The sequence below is a fragment of the Zophobas morio genome, unplaced genomic scaffold (assembly GCF_036711695.1).
Source record: "Zophobas morio isolate AGI-343-1 ecotype UQ-CSIRO unplaced genomic scaffold, CSIRO_AGI_Zmor_V1 ptg000028l, whole genome shotgun sequence".
In the NCBI taxonomy this organism is placed as follows: Eukaryota; Metazoa; Arthropoda; class Insecta; order Coleoptera; family Tenebrionidae; genus Zophobas; species Zophobas morio.
In genome coordinates, this window is record NW_026972133.1 from 5,265,086 (window position 1) to 5,283,522 (window position 18,437).

General features: G+C 38.5%; 4 protein-coding genes across 4 annotated transcripts; all 4 read right to left on the reverse strand.

The window, feature by feature from the left end:
• Window positions 1–63: 63 nt before the first annotated feature.
• On the reverse strand, window positions 64–2,355 carry LOC135137079 (uncharacterized). Its single transcript, XM_064066623.1, has 5 exons — window positions 2,335–2,355; window positions 1,457–2,269; window positions 1,100–1,409; window positions 632–1,053; window positions 64–584 (listed from the first exon to the last, which is right to left on the reverse strand). The coding sequence occupies exons 2-5, from the start codon at window positions 2,245–2,247 to the stop codon at window positions 341–343; spliced, it is 1,767 nt and encodes a 588-aa protein (XP_063922693.1). The 5' UTR covers window positions 2,248–2,269; window positions 2,335–2,355; the 3' UTR covers window positions 64–340.
• Window positions 2,356–3,841: 1,486 nt separating this feature from the next.
• Window positions 3,842–7,369, reverse strand: LOC135136921 (dentin sialophosphoprotein-like). Its single transcript, XM_064066401.1, has 4 exons — window positions 7,222–7,369; window positions 6,387–7,130; window positions 6,041–6,337; window positions 3,842–5,993 (listed from the first exon to the last, which is right to left on the reverse strand). The coding sequence occupies exons 2-4, from the start codon at window positions 7,103–7,105 to the stop codon at window positions 4,100–4,102; spliced, it is 2,910 nt and encodes a 969-aa protein (XP_063922471.1). The 5' UTR covers window positions 7,106–7,130; window positions 7,222–7,369; the 3' UTR covers window positions 3,842–4,099.
• Window positions 7,370–7,467: 98 nt separating this feature from the next.
• On the reverse strand, window positions 7,468–9,545 carry LOC135136922 (uncharacterized). The gene is made up of 6 exons (XM_064066402.1): window positions 9,503–9,545; window positions 8,518–9,248; window positions 8,205–8,466; window positions 8,037–8,138; window positions 7,757–7,986; window positions 7,468–7,700 (listed from the first exon to the last, which is right to left on the reverse strand). The coding sequence occupies exons 2-6, from the start codon at window positions 9,240–9,242 to the stop codon at window positions 7,514–7,516; spliced, it is 1,506 nt and encodes a 501-aa protein (XP_063922472.1). The 5' UTR covers window positions 9,243–9,248; window positions 9,503–9,545; the 3' UTR covers window positions 7,468–7,513.
• A 3,503-nt stretch (window positions 9,546–13,048) lies between these two features.
• On the reverse strand, window positions 13,049–17,783 carry LOC135136933 (filaggrin-like). The gene is made up of 5 exons (XM_064066425.1): window positions 17,615–17,783; window positions 16,503–17,317; window positions 16,144–16,453; window positions 15,677–16,095; window positions 13,049–15,629 (listed from the first exon to the last, which is right to left on the reverse strand). The coding sequence occupies exons 2-5, from the start codon at window positions 17,291–17,293 to the stop codon at window positions 13,109–13,111; spliced, it is 4,041 nt and encodes a 1,346-aa protein (XP_063922495.1). The 5' UTR covers window positions 17,294–17,317; window positions 17,615–17,783; the 3' UTR covers window positions 13,049–13,108.
• Between the last annotated feature and the right edge of the window lie 654 nt (window positions 17,784–18,437).

Sequence of the window (18,437 nt, forward strand, 5' to 3'; positions counted from 1 at the left end):
AAAAAAATGAAAATAAGCAAGAAAGTTACGATATAAAGCAAAGATATCCTCTAAACTAGTGACAATATTTAAAAAGTTTATTGATTATTTTTTTAAATAATTAAAACAAATTCTCCCTTCAATTCCAAACATTTAAATATATATATATTTTGATAATTCTACCTATATTACGTAATTTATTATTTCCTAAAATACTGAATTTCCTAAATATTTTCCTGTACTTAAATAAAAACTAATCAGCAAAATTTAAGGGAAAAATCAAGAAAACCTACATAAAATTGAGCACGTTTTTTTTTTTGCAAATTGTGTCGATTCTACATTAATCGAAGGAACTTCGTTCCTACCTGGTGTCCCACGACACCACATTTTTTTTTATCAGTTCTTGTATCGTCGTCCCCATGTGTTTCAAATTGTAGAGCTCCGTGACACTGTTCTTGATTCCTTCAAGGGTCAAATCGCTGCTCGCAGTTTGTAACCCTTTTGGGTTTTCTTGTAGGGTTTTTTGAAGCTGTTCATGATAATTGAGCATTGACTCGAGTTTTGTGATGACTTGTTGATCAGCGAACTTTCCTAGACGCTTTTCACTGAAAACACTACGTTAGTTTAGGTCAAAATATGTGCAAGGATTTACTCTCTGATACGTTGCTTAATGTAGTCGCTGTAGGCGTCGTTGAAGGGGGTCAAGGCGTGTTCTTGCAGGAAATGCGAAAACTTGGCGATGCTTTCGGAGATGATTCCACCTTCTTTCTTCAGTTCCTTCATTCTCTGTTTGAGCTCTTTCATCAACTTCTCGATCCCGAGACGACTATCCTCCTTGGTCTTTATGGCATTTTTTACGTCCTGGTCTTCTTTCTGCACGTGGATTTTCTCGGTTATTTTGTAGAGGTGCATGTGGACTTTCCAGTGACATCCACACTCCTTGCACGTGCCATTGTCCAATATGGCGTCACAATTGATAATTGCCGGATCGCCGATCATCTCTTTGGGGATTCCCGAGTGGTAGCAAGGGTCGTGGCATCTCTGTTTGTAGTGCCACTGGGTCACGTCCTTCACCTTAAACATCAACAACGTGGAAAGGTCATCACACTCGTAATCTCACCTTGATGACGTCGGCGCACTTGGGGTCCGTGCACACGAGGACAGGCTGCGACAATTCCTTCACTTGAAGGTCGACACACGGTTTGAACAGCTGTTTCCTAAGGTCGTCGAGGGTTTGGTTCTCCAAACTCAGGTTCCTCTTGTGCCTCTCCAGCAACCTGGACATGTCTTGAATGAGCTCCGACACCTCAGCAATAATAGTCGCAAGTTGCTCAATCAGAAACCTCACCTCGTTAACACTGATGGTGTTTTCGACGTCGTGGGGCTTCAGTGCTGAGGTTCTGGCGTCCCCGATAATGTACACCAACAAGCTACAACAAAACTTTGACTGCTGCTAAAAGGAAAGTTGCCTATTTACCGTAGAATTTCCTTCGACGAGATGTCCCAGCTGTGAGCCAGACCTTCCAATTCGTACTTGCTGAAGGTTTTACCTTCTTGCATCTCCAAGAGTGCCTTGAAAGCCTCATTGTCCAAAGCGAAGATGTTTTTGTCGCTCAAGGGGATACTCACGTTAGGAGGTCTCGACTGGATATCGCGGACCAGCGGCTCCAAACAGTGAATCCTGGTCTCTCCAGTTGTATACCGAGCAATCTTACTGTACGTGGTGATGAATATGATGTTTTGGCTGGCGCTTTTGTCCAACCGAACCAAGATCTGCTTCAAACAGTACTCGACGAACTTGGTGAATCTCGTCTGGTTGGACTTCATGATGAAGCAAATAGCGTGGAGTTTCTTCAACGTCGCCAAGTACGCTAGAATATTGTCGAGGTTGATGTTATCCTGTTCCATGCCTCGGGGATCTCCGACTCCTGGAGTATCAATCAATTTTAAATTGAAAGTTTTCCCGCCTATTTTTATGGGGAATAGGTACACTTTGACGTGTTGGGTGGCGGATTTGCCGCTTTCGTGGGCTTCGTTTTCGTCCGCGGTTCCGCAGATTTTGGTTTTGTCCGAAAGGTTCAAGCAGACGGGGATAAGAACCTCGATTTTGCTGCATTGGGCTTCCTTGAAGTCGGAATAGTTGAAGTAGTTCGAGATGGAATTTATGAAAGTGGACTTTCCTACACCGGTTTCACCAAAAAGCAGGAGGTTTATGTCGCCCGGGGTAGCCTGGGGGTCTTTGAACCAGCTTAAGAAGCGGTTCAACATTTTGAAGGTGTCTGAGAAAGTGCTGGAAATAGTGGACACTTGTCACGAAAGTTCTACTTCATGGTATTATATACTAAGTAAGCTTACATATCAAACTTGGAAGTCACACATGGTCAGATCGTGTTTTTTTGAAGTTACTTTGTTAATTAATAATTTGTCTTTCTATTATCACAAAAAAGGCGAACATTTGAAAGTGTAGCGGAAATCCCAAATCTAGGCACCGATAAACTTTGTAAATGCGTGATGAAATGGATTTTATTTCAAAGTTACTGATTACCTTTGTTACCATGTATCTCTTTATTTTGTTATGTTAAGATATGTAATCCATGTATTTCGTTATTTTGTTATATATGTGCAATGACTTGTGTATATATTTGTTATATTCTGGCACGAATAAATGTTATCTTTTCAAGTAATTTTAAGAAATACCGATTACTATCAGTTTGTACATTTGAAGTGGTCCACAATATCGACTTTAGACTATCTAACATAATAAAAATAAATCGTAAAAAATGATTTAGAAACTATGCTAAAACAAGTTCAATTCCTTTAAAATGTATGTAAATTATAAAAATAAATTTCTCCTGTAAGTCAAATTAACTTCCCTCGTAGAACTATATATATTATTATAGCACTGCTCTCTACCAACTAAGCTAACGTGCGCTTGCTCAACATCTTGCATTTATTGTCATAAAATGTTGTTATGCAACCTTGATTTTTTTTTCGAAAATCTCGATAACTATAACATTTAAATTCCCCCACGTTTAAAATTTTATAAGCGGTAAAATAATGATCGTTGCCACAACTTTTTTACCAATGGAAAAAGAGGACTAACATGTTTCGGTACCTACTGGTATACCACCATCAGAGCCGCAAAACAAAGAAAGGTAACTGGATTATGCTGGAGTTGAAAAGTGTACTATTTCCATAGGCAGCGAAAAGTCGACAAATAACATCCCGCAAACAGATATCGTGAAAATCATCAATGAAAAATTCACGAAAGGACCTATTGAAACAAATCTTAAGCATATTTCCAAAATAAATAATCATACTCTTAAAAATTAAATATTACAAAGATTTACGCAGTTCTGACTTGCATATCATTTACCCTCAAATTATTTATTAAAATACTTGGGATAACCACATTTTAAGCAAACCGATTGGCGCTCTTTTGGCATCAAAACCATAAACCAAAAATCAAAAAAGAAATTATCTTTCTTACCTCTAAGTGCAGCGACGGTACAGATGTGTCTGGACCATAAACGAGAGAGTATTAATATTGCTATTATAGGTGGCGTACTTCGTCGATTAATTTAATTAATTTCAAAACTAATCGCCTGAAGCGACCTCTTGCGTTTGGCCGGAAAATTATTCACAAAACGCGCGAAATGCTTGACGTATTTAAATATTTCACGAATCCCTGTTTGCATCGCGCTTTTCAGCACTTGATTAAGGTTAAGTTTTACTTAATTTGATCGGAACCAAATCTGTTAAATTAAGCAAAATATAGCGTAAAACATAGCGTCAACCAAGTGATTGAAAGTGCAGTGCAAACGAGCATAAATTCACTGTTAATGGATACATTAAAACCATATTATTATTAAAAAATTTTATTGCAAACCAGACTTGGTCTAGACTTGGATTGAAACAGTACAACAAGTGGAATTTTTGACTCGGTGGGTCTAGGTTTACTTTTTTTTTTAACTTAAAAACTCAATACATCTTAGTTTGAAACTGATTCTTCCTTTTCAGGATGGTTCTACATTATTTCTGAATTTTTTTATGCGTTTCAAACTTATCACTTTTTTAGTCTTTTGGTTTGTGTGATTGACTGGATTTCGTCATCGGATTCCTAACGACCGTGATACTTAGTTTCGTCGCCTGATGCACTGCAATCAGATCTGGAGGACTCGGTGGAACCATCACCATATGAATCATAGTTGTCGTTAGATTTAGACCCTCTGTGGTTCCTAGACTGTTTAGCAGAATGCTCACCACCTGAACCATAATATTCACTATAATTTCTTCGGGACGATTTCCTGGAATCAGTGTCATTTGAATCATAGCTTTCACTGCCTGTGGTGTCAAACGATCTTGAAGAACGATCGCCATCTGAATCATGGGATTTATCTTCGTGTCCAGAAGAATCAGAGCTTTCGCTACTATGGCGTCTAGAGTGTGAATGTGAAGAGTTACTTGGAGCATGATCTGATTTAATAGAAGCATGATCATCTGAATCATCAGATTTAGACCGTCTTTGGTTTTTAGATCCTTTGCCGCTGCTTTTGCTGTCAAAAGATGTAGAAGAATGATCACTGCCTGAATCATAACTACTCTCACTTAGGGACGATTTTCTAAAATCACGGTCATCTGAATCATAGCTGTCGCTACTATGGCGATGATGTCTAGATGAGTATTTCACTTTAGAGTGTGGAGGTGAAGAGTTGTTTTTAGCACGATTTGATTTGACGCAGCCATCATCGTCTGAATCATGGGGTTCATAAGGTTTAGACCGTCTTTGGTTTTTAGATCCTTTGCTGCTGCTTTTGCTGTCAAGAGATGTAGAAGACTGATCACTCCCTGAATCATAACTTTCAATATCGGATTTATCTTCGTACCTAGAATGTTCAGTTTTGGCAGAATGATCACTCACGGACGATTTTCTAAAATCACGGTCATCTGAATCATAGCTGTCGCCACTATGGCGATGACGTCTGGATGAGTATTTCACTTTAGAGTGTGAAGGTGAAGAGTTATTTTTAGCACGATTTGATTTGACATCATCTGAATCATGGGCTTCATAAGATCTAGACCGGCTTTGGTTCTTAGGTTCTTTGGTGCTGCTTTTGCTGTCAAAAGATGCAGAAGAATGACCACTCCCTGAATCATAACTTTCAATATCGGATTTATTTTCGTAGCTAGAATGTCCACTTTTGACAGAATGATCACTCACGGACGATTTTCTAAAATCACGGTCATCTGAATCATAGCTGTCGCTGCTATAGCGATGACGTCTAGGTGAGTATTTCACTCTAGACCGTGAAGGTGAAGAGTTGTTTTTGGCACGATTTGATTTGACAGAACCATCCTCATCTGAATCATCGCCTTCAAATTTTTTGCTGTGACGAGATGTAGCAGAATGTCCACTTTTGACATCATAATCACTTGTGGACGAATTTCTAAAATCGCGGTGGTCGGAACCATAACTTTCGTTGCTATGAGAGTCACGTTTGAACGAATATTCCACTCTATATTGCATTCTATGTAAGTTTATGTCTTCTGGACTGGATTCTTTGTCAGAATCTTCATTTGTTTCTTGGTCACGTGTCTCCTGGTGGTGGGTTCCGTGGCCATTGAAAGGTGAAGTATTTGAAAAAATTTTGTGACCGAAATCGTAATCTCCAGGTTCGTCGATGTCGTACCCGCTTCTTTGACTGTAGTCCGTTTTTTCATATTCTTCTTCTTCAACGATTATCTTGTCCAAGTCGATTTCTGACGAAACAACGTAGCCGAAATCTTCCTGGCTTCCTTTGTAACGACAAATTTCAGATTTCAGTTCTTGTATCCTCTTCCCCATGTGTTTCAAATTGTACAGTTCCGTGATACCGTTCTTGATTCCTTGAGGAGTCAAATCGCTGCTTGTGGCTTCATTTTGGAACTCTTTCGCGCTTTCTTCCAGGATTTTTTGAACGTGATGTTGCTGACTGAGGAGTTTCTTGAGTTTCGCGACGACTTCACGCTTTTCACTGAAAAGATTGCGTTAGTTTCGGTCAAAGTGTATGCGATGGTTTACTTTTTGAGAAGTTGTTCAATGTAGTCGCTGTGGGCGTCACCGAAAGGTGTCAGTTCGTGTTCTTGAAGGAAGTACGAAATCTTGGCAATGATTCTAGAAATAGATGCACGCTCTCCTTCGAGTTGTGTCTGTTTCTCGACAAAACTGACGTTCTCTTGTATAAGTTCTGACACTTTATCAATGGAAGTTGCTAGTGGTTCTACGAGAAGTCTGATTTCGTCAAGACCGATGGTGGCTTCGACTTCGTGCGGTTCCAAAGCTGGAGTTTTCAAATCGCCGATAATGTATGTCAGCAACCTAAAAAACACGAAGTTTGACTAGAGAAAGTTGACAGTTGAGCATTTACCGTCGAATTTCTTTGGACGAGATGTTCCAACTTCGGGCAAAACTTTTTAATTCGTCTTGGTTGTAACTTTTTCCATCTTGGATGTCCAACAAGGCTGAAAATGCTTCATTGTCAAAAGCGAAGATGTTCTTATTGCTTAAAGGAATACACGTATGTGGAGGTTTTGATAGGATATCTCCATACAGTGGCACCAAATACTCTTCAGCTCTATTCTCACCCGTTTTACTATCAGTGGTAATAAAAACGATGTTCGGACTGGCACTCTTATCCAGTCGTGCCAACGTCTGCTTAACACAGTACTTCGTGAACCTCGTCTGATTCGACTTTAAAACAAAACAAATGGCGTGGACTTTTTTTAAAGTCGCTAGGTATGCCAAAATGTTATCCAGATTGATATTGTGCTGTTCTATTCCTCTGGGGTCTCCGATTGGGGGGGTGTCAATCAGTCTCAAGTAGAAGACTTTACCGTCCATTTTGACGGGGAGTAGGCACATTTTGACGCCGATTTCGTTGTCATCTTTCGTTGGTCCTAAACTCACAGGTATTAAAGTGTCGATTTTCCCTTTTTGCGCCGATTTAAAACTGGGATACTTGAAGTAGTTCGAAATTGAATTTATTAGAGTCGATTTTCCGACGCCCGTTTCTCCCAGTAGGAGGATGTTGACGTCGTCGGTTGCGGCAGCAGGTTTTTTGAATAGTTTCAAAAAGCTATCCCACATTTTGGAGTCGTCGGGAAAGGTTCGTCTATCAAAGGATCAAGAGATATTTTAAGAGAAAAATGACAGTAAATAACTATAACTTAATAGTTCAAATAAATTGCGAAGGATTTGCTTACCTGTCTCTTGACAACACTAGGAAAACGATTCTAGATTTTCTATTCGCTTGAGATACAGTTATCTGTTGAAAAAATCTTATAAATAAGCGTCGACGCAGAAAGCTTCTACAAGGGAGTGTTCCTCAAGGTTATCTTAATTCATTACGTTATCGTCTTATCGTATTCGTAGAAACAAGAAAAATAACTTTATCTAAAGTAGTATGATGCGATAGTCCGTCCTTCATCTCCTTGTTAAAAAAAAATCAATTTCCAATTATTAAAACTTATATTTAGGTAAACAGTGATTGAATATTTAATTTTTGAATATATTATCGAGAACTTCCTGGCAAAGTTGAAGCTTTTCAAGCTCTTTCCCGATCGTTGCTATCTCGTCCTCGTTTACTTCTATTTTTGCCTCCTTTTTCGCGTTTCTTTTGATACGTTCGTACACTTGTCGCACTTTGTCTAATATTTTTTTCTCTCTCTCGTTCTTGCCTTCTCTGAAATTGTTATCAAAGATGTGAAATAAAATCAGAATGGGTGACAAAAAACTCACTCAGACGATGCAGACGCGATTTTTGCTTCCAAATTGTCATCTAGGCCATATGTTTCTAAAAATGTAGCCAGTGCAGCAAATTTTTCTAAAACCTGATAAATTTTGTCTTGTTGGGTTTCAACTACTTTGCATGCGTTTGCGATGAATTTTTTCTGCTGTTTCAAGATTTTGGCGGTTTTTTCTAGGTTTGCTTTCATATCACCGTCGACAGAGTCTCTTGTTTGCGATTCCTGAAACGGTACAACTTTTTCATGGGTCGATTTATTTTTATATACTTTACTGTGATTTTGCTAAACTCAATCTGAGTATAAGTTATGGCGTTCTTTTCGTCCTGCTTTTTATAACTATTTGCAAAGTTAGTTATCTCGTATGACTCTCTAGACTGGACAAATGTTTTATTAAGCAGTTGACCAGTTATAGACAAAACCAGAAAAAATTAGATACTTACTTGTTTTTTTTGGGGATGGTGTTGTTTGTGATGAGAACTTGGTGCTGGAGGCTTCTGAATTACTTGTTTCATGTCATCAACCATCTGGAATGCTTGTTCCGAATCATCAAGGAGTTTTTTGCATTTATTTGTGTTTTCAAAGTTGGAGAGAGCTATATGCAATAAAGGAGGAGAATTTTTCTCAAGAAATGTTTGGATCGGTTCAACGGCACTATTAACCGGGAGTTGGAAAGGTGTTAATTTGCTAACATAAGCGACAAGTCTGAAAAAATTCAACAAATATTTTTTCTTTTCTTAATTTAAATAAAAATACCGCTTGCATGCTGCTAGTGATTTTTTCCAACTAAGTTCAGACTCTTTAGTTTCTTTGGAATTTAAAGGTACACCACACAAATGTGCCACCAAATGAACGAAAGCTTCATTGTCCACACAGAATAAGTTTTCGGTACCTATTGGAGTGTTAATTCCAGGTGTTGTTGATTTGATGGTATTCACAAATCTCATTAAAGCATATTGTGCAGAACTAGCACTAAAAGATACTTTTTTGCCTCTCGTAAAAATGAAAATAAAATTTTTATGGGCAGCTGCATCTAATTTTGCCACAATTTGTCTCATTAGGTCCTCGAACGATCGACTTATTTGTGTATCCGACGATCTTAAAAAAAAGCACACGGCGTGCAGCTCTCTCAGATGACAGGGCAGACTGAGGGTATTAAGTTCGGGTTGTCCATCTTTGGAAATTTCGAAACCTGGGGAATCTATAAGCCTTAACCGATGTCCATCTACCGGAACAAAGTATTCCTTTCTTCTTGTATTAGGTTTAAACTTAGACTTTGCATCAATATTTGCGTTTAAAGAAAGAGATACTTCTTTGAAATTTGTATCAACAACAGAAACTCTTTGTGGTGCTGCCACTATTGGAGTATTCTTGCTGAAAGTTTCTATGTTTTCATAATGGAAGTAGTTGATAAGTGAGTTGACGAAGGTCGTTTTTCCAACCCCATGCTCTCCAAGCAGCAACAGATTGATGTCCGTCATGTCCAACTGTTCTAAAATGCTAAGTTACAAAAAGTGTGGCATCAGGTTACAGAAAAAGTACATTGACTAATCAATCTTATATTCTTATCAATTGCGCAAAAAGTCGCTATAGATGTTCTATATGCGCTTTTTTAAAGACTTAAATATGTAAGCATAAACAAAATTTTGATTCTAAAATGGAACCTTAACCTGTAACTTTAGTTTAACATTTCGTTCAGTTTCAATAAATATTTAAAATAACTTAAAAGTATTTGTCTTACCTGCGTTTTTAGTGATAATACGAACAGAACTGGGTCTGTACGTTCTACACGTTTGCGATATGGTTATCAGTTTTGACACTTATCTATTTTAAATCTACACCGTGGAAAATCCTTAAATATAAAGATCGATGCGCAAAAGAGAAAATGTAGTGTACTAGTACTGGATAAGATAAGACTGACTTTGGCGAATCACATACCTTCTAAGAAAATAAGGGGCGGGTGGGCGGGGTTAGTATTAGCTAAGATCTTATTGTACAGAGTATTATAAATAAACTACGCACCCCCTCTTCATTATAATTGTTCAGTCTAATCACAGCAAGTGCTAGCCCTTTTCTTAGAGGGTATATCATTTGCCAAAATTAGTCTTTAGAGGATGTCTCATTTGCCAAAATCAGTCATATTTTAGCAGATACTAGCCCCGCTCACCCACCCTCTCTTTTCTTCTAAGGGGTATTATTTGTCAAAATTAGTCTCATCTTAGCAAGTACTAGCTCCACCCACCCGCCCTCTGTTTTCTTAAAGGGTATGTCATTTGGCAAACTCAGTTTTATCTTAGCAGGTACTAACCTCGCCCACCCGCCCTCTCTTTTCTTACAGGATGTTTCATTTTCCAAAATCAGTCATATCCTAGCAAATACTAGCCCCGCCCACCCACCCTCTCTTTTCTTAGGATGTATCTCATTTGCCAAAATCTGATTTATCTTAGTAGATACTAGCCCCGCCCACCCACCCTCTCTTTTCTAAGAGAATATCTCGTTTGCCAAAATCAGTCATATCTTAGCAGATACTAGCCCCGCCCACCCACCCTCTCTTTTCTTAGGATGTATCTCATTTGCCAAAATCTGATTTATCTTAATAGATACTAGACCCCCCCCCCACCCACCCTCTCTTTTCTAAGTGAATGTCTCATTTGCCAAAATCAGTCATATCTTAGCAGATACTAGTACCGCCCACCCACCCTTTCTTTTCTTCTAAGTGGTCTCATTTGTCAAAATTAGTCTTATCCTAGCAAGTACTAGCCCCGCCCACCCGCCCTCTGTTTTCTTAGAGGGTATGTCATTTGGCAAACTTAGTTTGATCTTAGTAGGTACTAGCCCCGCCCACCCGCCATCTCTTTTCTTAGAGGATGTCTCATTTGCCAAAATCAGTCATATCTTAGCAGATACTAGCCCCGGCCGCCCACCTTCTCTTTTCTTAGGATGTATCTCATTTGCCAAAATCTGATTTCTCTTAGAAGATACTAGCCCCGCCCACCCACCCTCTCTTTTCTTAGGATGTATGTCATTTGCCAAAATCTGATTTATCTTAGAAGAAACTAGCCCCGCCCACCCACCCTCTCTCTTCTTAGAAGGTATCTCATTTGCCAAAACCAGTTTTATCTTGGCAGGTACTAGCCCCGCCCACCCACCTTCTCTTTTCTTAGAGGGTATCTCATTTGCCAAAATCAGTCTGACCCTAGCAAGTACTAACCCTCTCTCCACACCCGCCCTCTATTTCCTTCAAAGGGATATCATTTGCCAAAATCAGTCTTATCTTAGCATAATACCTGCTAAGATAAGGCTGATTTTGGCAAATAACATCCTCTAAGAAAATTGAGGGCGTGTGGGAGGGGTTAGAACTTTCTAAAATAACACTAATTTTGGCAAATGATATACCATCTAAGAAAATAAAGTGGTGGGCGTGGCTAGTACCTGCTAAAATAAGACCGATAGTACCTGTTAAGACCGATTTTGACAGATGACAAAATGATTTATTCGCTAAGAAATAATATTAAATTAATTAAATAAGATACTAGAGGCTCCTAATCACTTTCTAATTCTTTCCAAACAGGAATACTTAGAATGTCAAAATTGTTTTAAATTTTTCAAAAAAAAAAACGTCCTAAAATTAATTCAAAAACGGGTCAGTTCAGAATTTTCCAAAAACTGAACACCAAAGTCGAAAATTGTTTTAAATAATTTACAAAAAAAATCTCCATGGGCCCCCAAAATACCATGGGTACTCAAGAGTCTCCCAAATAAAAAAATTAAATACTAAATGCCCAAAAGATTTTTTCAAGTTCACCAGCAACAAAAAATTTTTTTTACTATTTTTCCCAGACTCGCCATTTTCCAGACACCCGGTATGTCGTGTCCTTTTCTTTTAAAACTAAACATAAAAAATACTTAGACGTACACGTGGGAATCAAACACCTGGATGAAGAAAAAATTAATTGGTATGAATGTGAAAATTGCCCATACAAAGCTAAACTGGCGTCGCATTTAAGAAATCATGTAATTTTTCAAAATTTGAATGAAGAAAAAATTAAGTGGTACGAATGTGCGAACTATCCATATAGAAGTAAAGCAAAAACTATATATATTGTCTCCTTTTCACCTTTTTTTTTGAAGCGAATTTTTTTCATTTTTTTTTGTCACTTTTTTTTGTCCTAACTTTTGTATCCTCTTCTTCTATTGCTCTTTTGTGTAATTTTTTTCACGATTTTATTTTGGCAAATGATAGACCCTCTAAGAAAATAGGGGGTGATCAGAGTGAACAACTAGAATGAAGAGGAGGTGGGTGAGCGAGACTACTGATTGGTTATATTGTTATAATACTTTGTAGAATAAAGCTCCCACTTTTTAGTTGTTCAGTCTGATTTTAGCAAATACTAACTCCGCCCACCCGCCCCCTATTTTCTTGGAAGGTATGATATTCGCCAAAATCAGTCTTATCTTACCAAAAACTAACTCCGCCCACCCTGCCTTTATTTTCTTAGTCATTTGCCAAAATCAGTCGTCTCATCTAACAAAGTAGTGGCCCCGCCCATTCGTCAAAATTCATTCGCCAAAATTGGTCTTATCTCCACGCGCCATTTATTTTCTTAGAGGGTAACATCAGTTTTATCTTACCAAGTAGTAGCCCCGCCCACCTGCTCTCTATTTTCTTAGATGGTATATCATTTGGCAAAATCAGTCTTATCTTACCAAGAACTAGCCCCGCCCACCCGCCCTTTATTTTCTTAGAGGGTATTTTATTTGCCAAAATCAGTCTTGTTTAACAAAGTAGGAGCCCCGCCCACCCGCCCTCTAGTTCCTTAGAGGGTATATTATTTACAAAATCACTCTTATCTTAGCGAGTTCTACCCCGCCCACCCGCCTTTTATTTTTTTATATAGAAGAAACATTGCAAACGTTGCTCAATCAATTAGACGACGAAGCTTGGTTATTTCCATCAACATTTTTATAACAGAAAATTTCTGTGTACGATATCAAAATTGGCAGTTGTGTTTATCTTTAAATAAGTAAATATAAATTTATTGCACACATTTCTGTGACTAATTGAAACACAGAGATAAATTTGGAGCAAACACTACACCGTTATCAGATTAAGCGATAAGTTAAAATTGGTTTTATACCAAATTAAACAAGAGATTGTAAAGATAAGTAAAATACCTAAAATTTTTTTCTCAAGTAGCTGTTTAGCGATTGACAGCAGATAAATTTCCACTGAGTGATCAGGTTTTTGGGATAAACAACAAAACAAAAGTTGTTGAATTAAAACATGTTGAAGGTTAAAGGTTTATAATCATAATTTAATATCTCAACAATAGCAGCAGCTTAAAAATCACTCTTCCTTTTCTTGATCACTTGAACTGTTTTCTGAATCGTTTTTGTTAATTGTATGCGTCCCAGATGAACGAGAGCTAGCTCTGGAGTTTCTCCCGGAAGATCCTTCGTGGTCTTTAACGTCCTGGGGTGGCTTAGATTTCGTTTTTTTTTGGTTTTTGGAACTACTGTCGCTAGAAACTCTAGGCGGAAATTTATCGCCTGAATCATAATTCTCGTCAGCAGGTTTAGGGTTCTCACAGCTTTTAGACTCTGTCGCTTTAGTATTATGTTTTTTTCTGGGAGATTTAGCAGAATGTGGATCATCCGATTCGTCACGTTTATTAACAGAACGAGATTTTCCTTGACTTTTAGTTTTTGATGACTTGTTAGAACGATCACTAGATGGCTGAGAAGATTGTTCGTGCTTTTGCGATGAAACATTGATTGGTTCTTTTCCATCCGAATCAGAATTTTCGTCCTCAGATTTATGTTTCTGACGGCGTTTAGACTCTTCTTTCATGAAAGGCTTAGCAGTTTTAGATTCTGCGCTCTTTTTATGTCCACTTCCAGTAGAATTTTTCGATTTATCACTCCGATTGCGAGTTTCTTGGCCAGATTTCGGTACTTTGCCTCCATTTTTGGACGACTTGGCTTCCGAATCAGAGTTTTCGTTTTCAGATTTAGGCTGCTTCGAGCGTTTAGACTCTCTTTCTTTGCTACGATGTTTTTTTCTGGAAGATTTATTATGCTGTTGATCGTCGGATTCGTAACGTTGACCAACCGGACTAGATTTTCTTCCTTTTTTAGACTCCGTGTGTTTTTTATGTCCACTTCTGGACGACCTTTCAGAAGATTTGTCATCCGGATCGCGAGTCTCTTGGCGTCTGCTTTTGGAAGACTTGTCAGGACGATGATCAGAAGAATGGGAACTGTCTTGCGAGCTACTTCCGGAAGATTCTTCGTCTTCAGATTTAGGCTTCTTCTGGATTTTAGAAGCTTTTTCTTTGGAAGATTTAATATCAACAGGACTTGATTGTCTTCTAGACTCTGTCTGTTTCTTATGTCCGCTTTTGGATTTTGCAGCTGATTTATCTCGACTTTCGTGGCTAGATTTCGACGCACTGTGTTTAGTTTTGGAAGGCTTGGTGGAACGATTGCCATCTGAATCATAGTTCTTCTTAGATTTAGTATCTCTTTGGTTCTTAGATTGTTTATCAGTGTTTCTGCTCGAATAGTTCCCATCTGAATCGGAATTTTCACTATATGATTTATCTTCGTGTTTGGAATGTTTACTTTTCGTAGCATAAATCGGCTCATCTGGATCATGACTGTCGCTTCTATGGCGGTGACGTCTAGACGACTCTTTCACTTTATCATGTGTTTTGTGTTTTGACTTTGTTTCAGCTCTTGTTTTGTCGTACACTTCTCTATCTTTTGATCTCCGTGAAGACGTATTTTTGGAACGGTTCGTCTTTTTAGAATGATCATTATCTGAGTCATAGTGTTTAGATTTAGATCCTCTTTGATTCTTAGATTGTTTGACACTGTGTCTGCTGCCATATGATTCGGCAGAGTGACTACCGTCTGAATATGAACTTTCACTAGATCCATGTCTATGTTTGGCAGTGTGATCCCTTCTGGACGATCGTTGAGAATCGGACTCGTGGCTTCTGCTATGACCGCGGTGGTCATGTCTAGATGAATATTTATTGCTACGGTGTCCTCTATGTGATGATTTTTCAGCTTCTGGGTCATAGTAGTCTTCTGGACTTTTTGATCGACCAGAAGAATAGAGGTTTTCACGTCTAGATGGGGACGTTTCATATCTTCCTTTATAGCGTTGATGTGCTCTGGTGTTATGTTGTGCCATTGATTCTCTTCTACGGTCGTCTGAATCCCTAGAATGTTGGTTTCTAGGTCCGTGCCCCCTGGAAGTATCTTCGTAGATGTCTTCTCGTGAGTAGTCATCACGTTTCCGCGGATAAGGAGATGATCTCTCAGGCGTTCGTCTTGGATGTTGTCTAGCATTAGATGCATGATCAAATCTAGAAGTCTGCAACTTTTCTTCGGTAGCTCGATCTGTATAGACAGATCCGTAAGAAGTGTAATCATCGTAGTGATTGTCCCCGGTTGCTTCTGGACCATATTCGTTTTCAGACGACTTGTTCCAGCCTTGTTGCATGCCACTTACATCATAGTAGCTTTCGCTATATTCCATGCTTTCGTACTGTTCTTCGGCGATGTTCTTGTTCAAGTCGATTTCTTGCGAAACGAGGCAGCTGAAATTTTCCTGGTGTTCTTTGCGTCTACTATTGCTCGATTTATTTATCAGTTCTTGTATCTTCTTCCCCATGTGTTTCAAATTGTAGAGCTCCGTGACACTGTTCTTGATTCCTTCAAGCGTCAAATCGCTGCCCCCAGTTTGTAACCCTTTTGGGTTTTCTTGTAGGGTTTTTTGAAGCTGTTCATGATCTTTGAGCATTGACTCGAGTTTTGTGATGACTTGCTGATCAGCGAACTTTCCTAGATGCTTTTCACTGAAAACACTACGTTAGTTTAGGTCAAAATATATGCAAGGATTTACTCCGTGATACGTTGCTTAATGAAGGCGCTGTACAGGTCATTGAACGGAGTCAGTGCATGTTCTTGCAGGAAGTACGCAAACTTGGCGATGGTTTTCGAAATGGTTGACCCTTCGGCTTCTAGTTCTGTCCTCCGTTGGTTTACGTTGTTCAGAGTTTTCTCTATATGAACGCGAGCATCTTCTTTGCTCTTGATGGTGTTTTTCACGTTTTGGTCTTCTTTCTTAACTTCGACTTTCTGCGTTTCTTTGTAAATGTGCAAGTGCTTTTTCCAGGAGCAGTGACAATACATGCAGTTTCCGTCTGTCATAACACCGCAATCCTCGAGTTGCGGATCGCCGACCATCTCTTTAGGGACTCCTTTCAGGTAACAGGGTTTATGGCATTGTTGTTTATAGAGACGCAGCGTAACGTTATTGACCTTAAACAACAAAAAATTAGAAACTTTTATCAAAAGAAGACATCTCACCTTGACGATTTCTGTACATTTGGGTTCTGTGCAAACGGTTACAGGTTGGTTTAGTTCTTTCACTTCAAGATCTACGCAAGGTATGTACAGTTGATCTTTCAGTTGATCAAGAGTTTGATCCTCTTGTTGCAGACTTTTTTGATGCTTGTCGAGTACCCTGATGTTGTCTTGTATCAGTTCTGACACTTCAGCGATAGGAGTGGTGAGCTGTTCGATGAGAAACCTCACTTCGTTAATGCTGACGGTGTTTTCAACGTCGTGGGGTTTCAAAGCTGAATGTTTAGAATCTCCAATTATGTACTTCAACAATCTACAAAACAACAACTTTGTTTCTGGAAAAAAGGTAGTTGAATGGTTACCGTTGAATTTCCTTTGCGGACTTTATCCAGCTTTGCTCGAACCCTTTCATTGCGTGTCGGTGGTAATTAGTCCCCTCTTGGATCTCCAATAGGGCCTTGAATGCTTCGTTGTCCACAGCAAAGATGTTCTTATCGCTTAAAGGAATACTCACATGTGGAGGTCTTGATCGTATACTTCTAACCAGCGGCGCCAAACAGTGACTCTTGGTCTCTCCAGCTGTGTAACTAGACGTCTTACTATAAGTAGTAATAAAAATGATGTTCTGACTGGCACTCTTATCCAGTCGTGTCAATATCTGCTTAAGACAGTACTCCGCGAACTTGGTAAATCTCGTCTGGTTCGCCTTCAAAACGAAACAAATCCCGTGGAGTTCTTTCAGCGTAGCCAAGTACGCAAGAACGTTGTCCAGATTGATATTATCCTGTTCTATTCCTCTGGGATCTCCGACTCCCGGCGTATCGATCAATCTCAGGTTGATAGTTTTGTGGTCGAGTTTAATAGGGAAAAGATACACTTTGACGTTCTGGGTGACGGATTGGCCAGGTTCGTGGACTTCGTTGCCGTCTGGTTTGCCATAAACTTTGGTCTGTTCCGATACATTTAAACATACGGGGATTAAAAGCTCGACCTTCCCTTTCTGGGCTTTTGCGAAATTGGAATGGATGAAGTAGTTCGAAATGGAGTTTATCAAAGTCGACTTTCCGACTCCTGTTTCGCCTAACAGGAGGAGGTTCACATCGTCGGGTGTGGCCTGAGGGTCCATAATGAAACTACGGAAAAAACTCCACATTTTGGAGTTTGACCAACGGTTTGTCTGGAATCATAGAATGGTTTTTCACAGGTTGATTAAAAATTACAGTTACAAAATTTATTGCGAAGCTGATTAGATAAATGAAAAGATAAATAAATTCAGGCTTCTCTTTTTACAAATGGCGAAATAAAACTTAATCGTTCTTTGTGTAGAGGACTTAAATATGTAAGGATAAGCAACAGTTTTACTGAAAATACGACGCGGGTGTGTAATTTTTGAGTGAAACACGCCATTTAGTTGAAAATAGCTGCGATTCTGTTTATTGCAATGAATTAAAAAACAAGGAACTATTTGTCTTACCTGTGTCCTTAGTGATACTACAGAGCAGACTGCGATAATAAATCGATCTTCATGTTCTATACCTATGTCTGAGATATGGTTATCAGATTTGAACTCTGTATTGATTTTTAGTGTCCAACTTTCGAAAAAACTTAATAATAAGTGTGTGACAAAATTGGAATTTCCAATATCAACTTGATGACTGTTTGAAAGATATAAATGAGTTTGTTTTCAACCCTACATCGCTATCACATTATTTTATACTACGGAATTAAGGTAACGAAAAGGCTTAGTTGATGTCCTACGAAACATTGGTATTGGTTTAAGTATAAAGAAAATGAAGAGAGAAAGTTCTAAGGAAAAGTATTTTCTCAAGGTTTTTGAATTAATTATGTTATCTTATCATGCTTGGAGAAACCAGAAAAATACATTTTATCTAAAGTACCTATTACTTCTCAGAAATAGATGACGATAAAGTAAAATTCTTTCAATTGAAGAGGCACATCAAAAGTAAGCACGGAATCGTAATCCTGGCAAAATTCAAAAAATTGGTCTAAAGAGTTTAGACAGTACTTCCCCCACTATTATGTTTTTGTTCTCATCACATTTTTAAAAACTAAAGATAAAAAAACTGTATTCTCAAATTTTCGGGATAATGAATTAGGTCGACTCAAAATCATTCTTAATTTTAAGCGCCCAGAATTTTTTATTGCTTCGACTTCCGTTTATCATGTAAAACATTGGATTTTATTTTGATTTTTTTATTGTTTGTAACTTGTCTATACCGCATTCATGGAACCTAGTTAGCGCAACAAAACAAATGCACGTCTGTAATGTTAAAGTA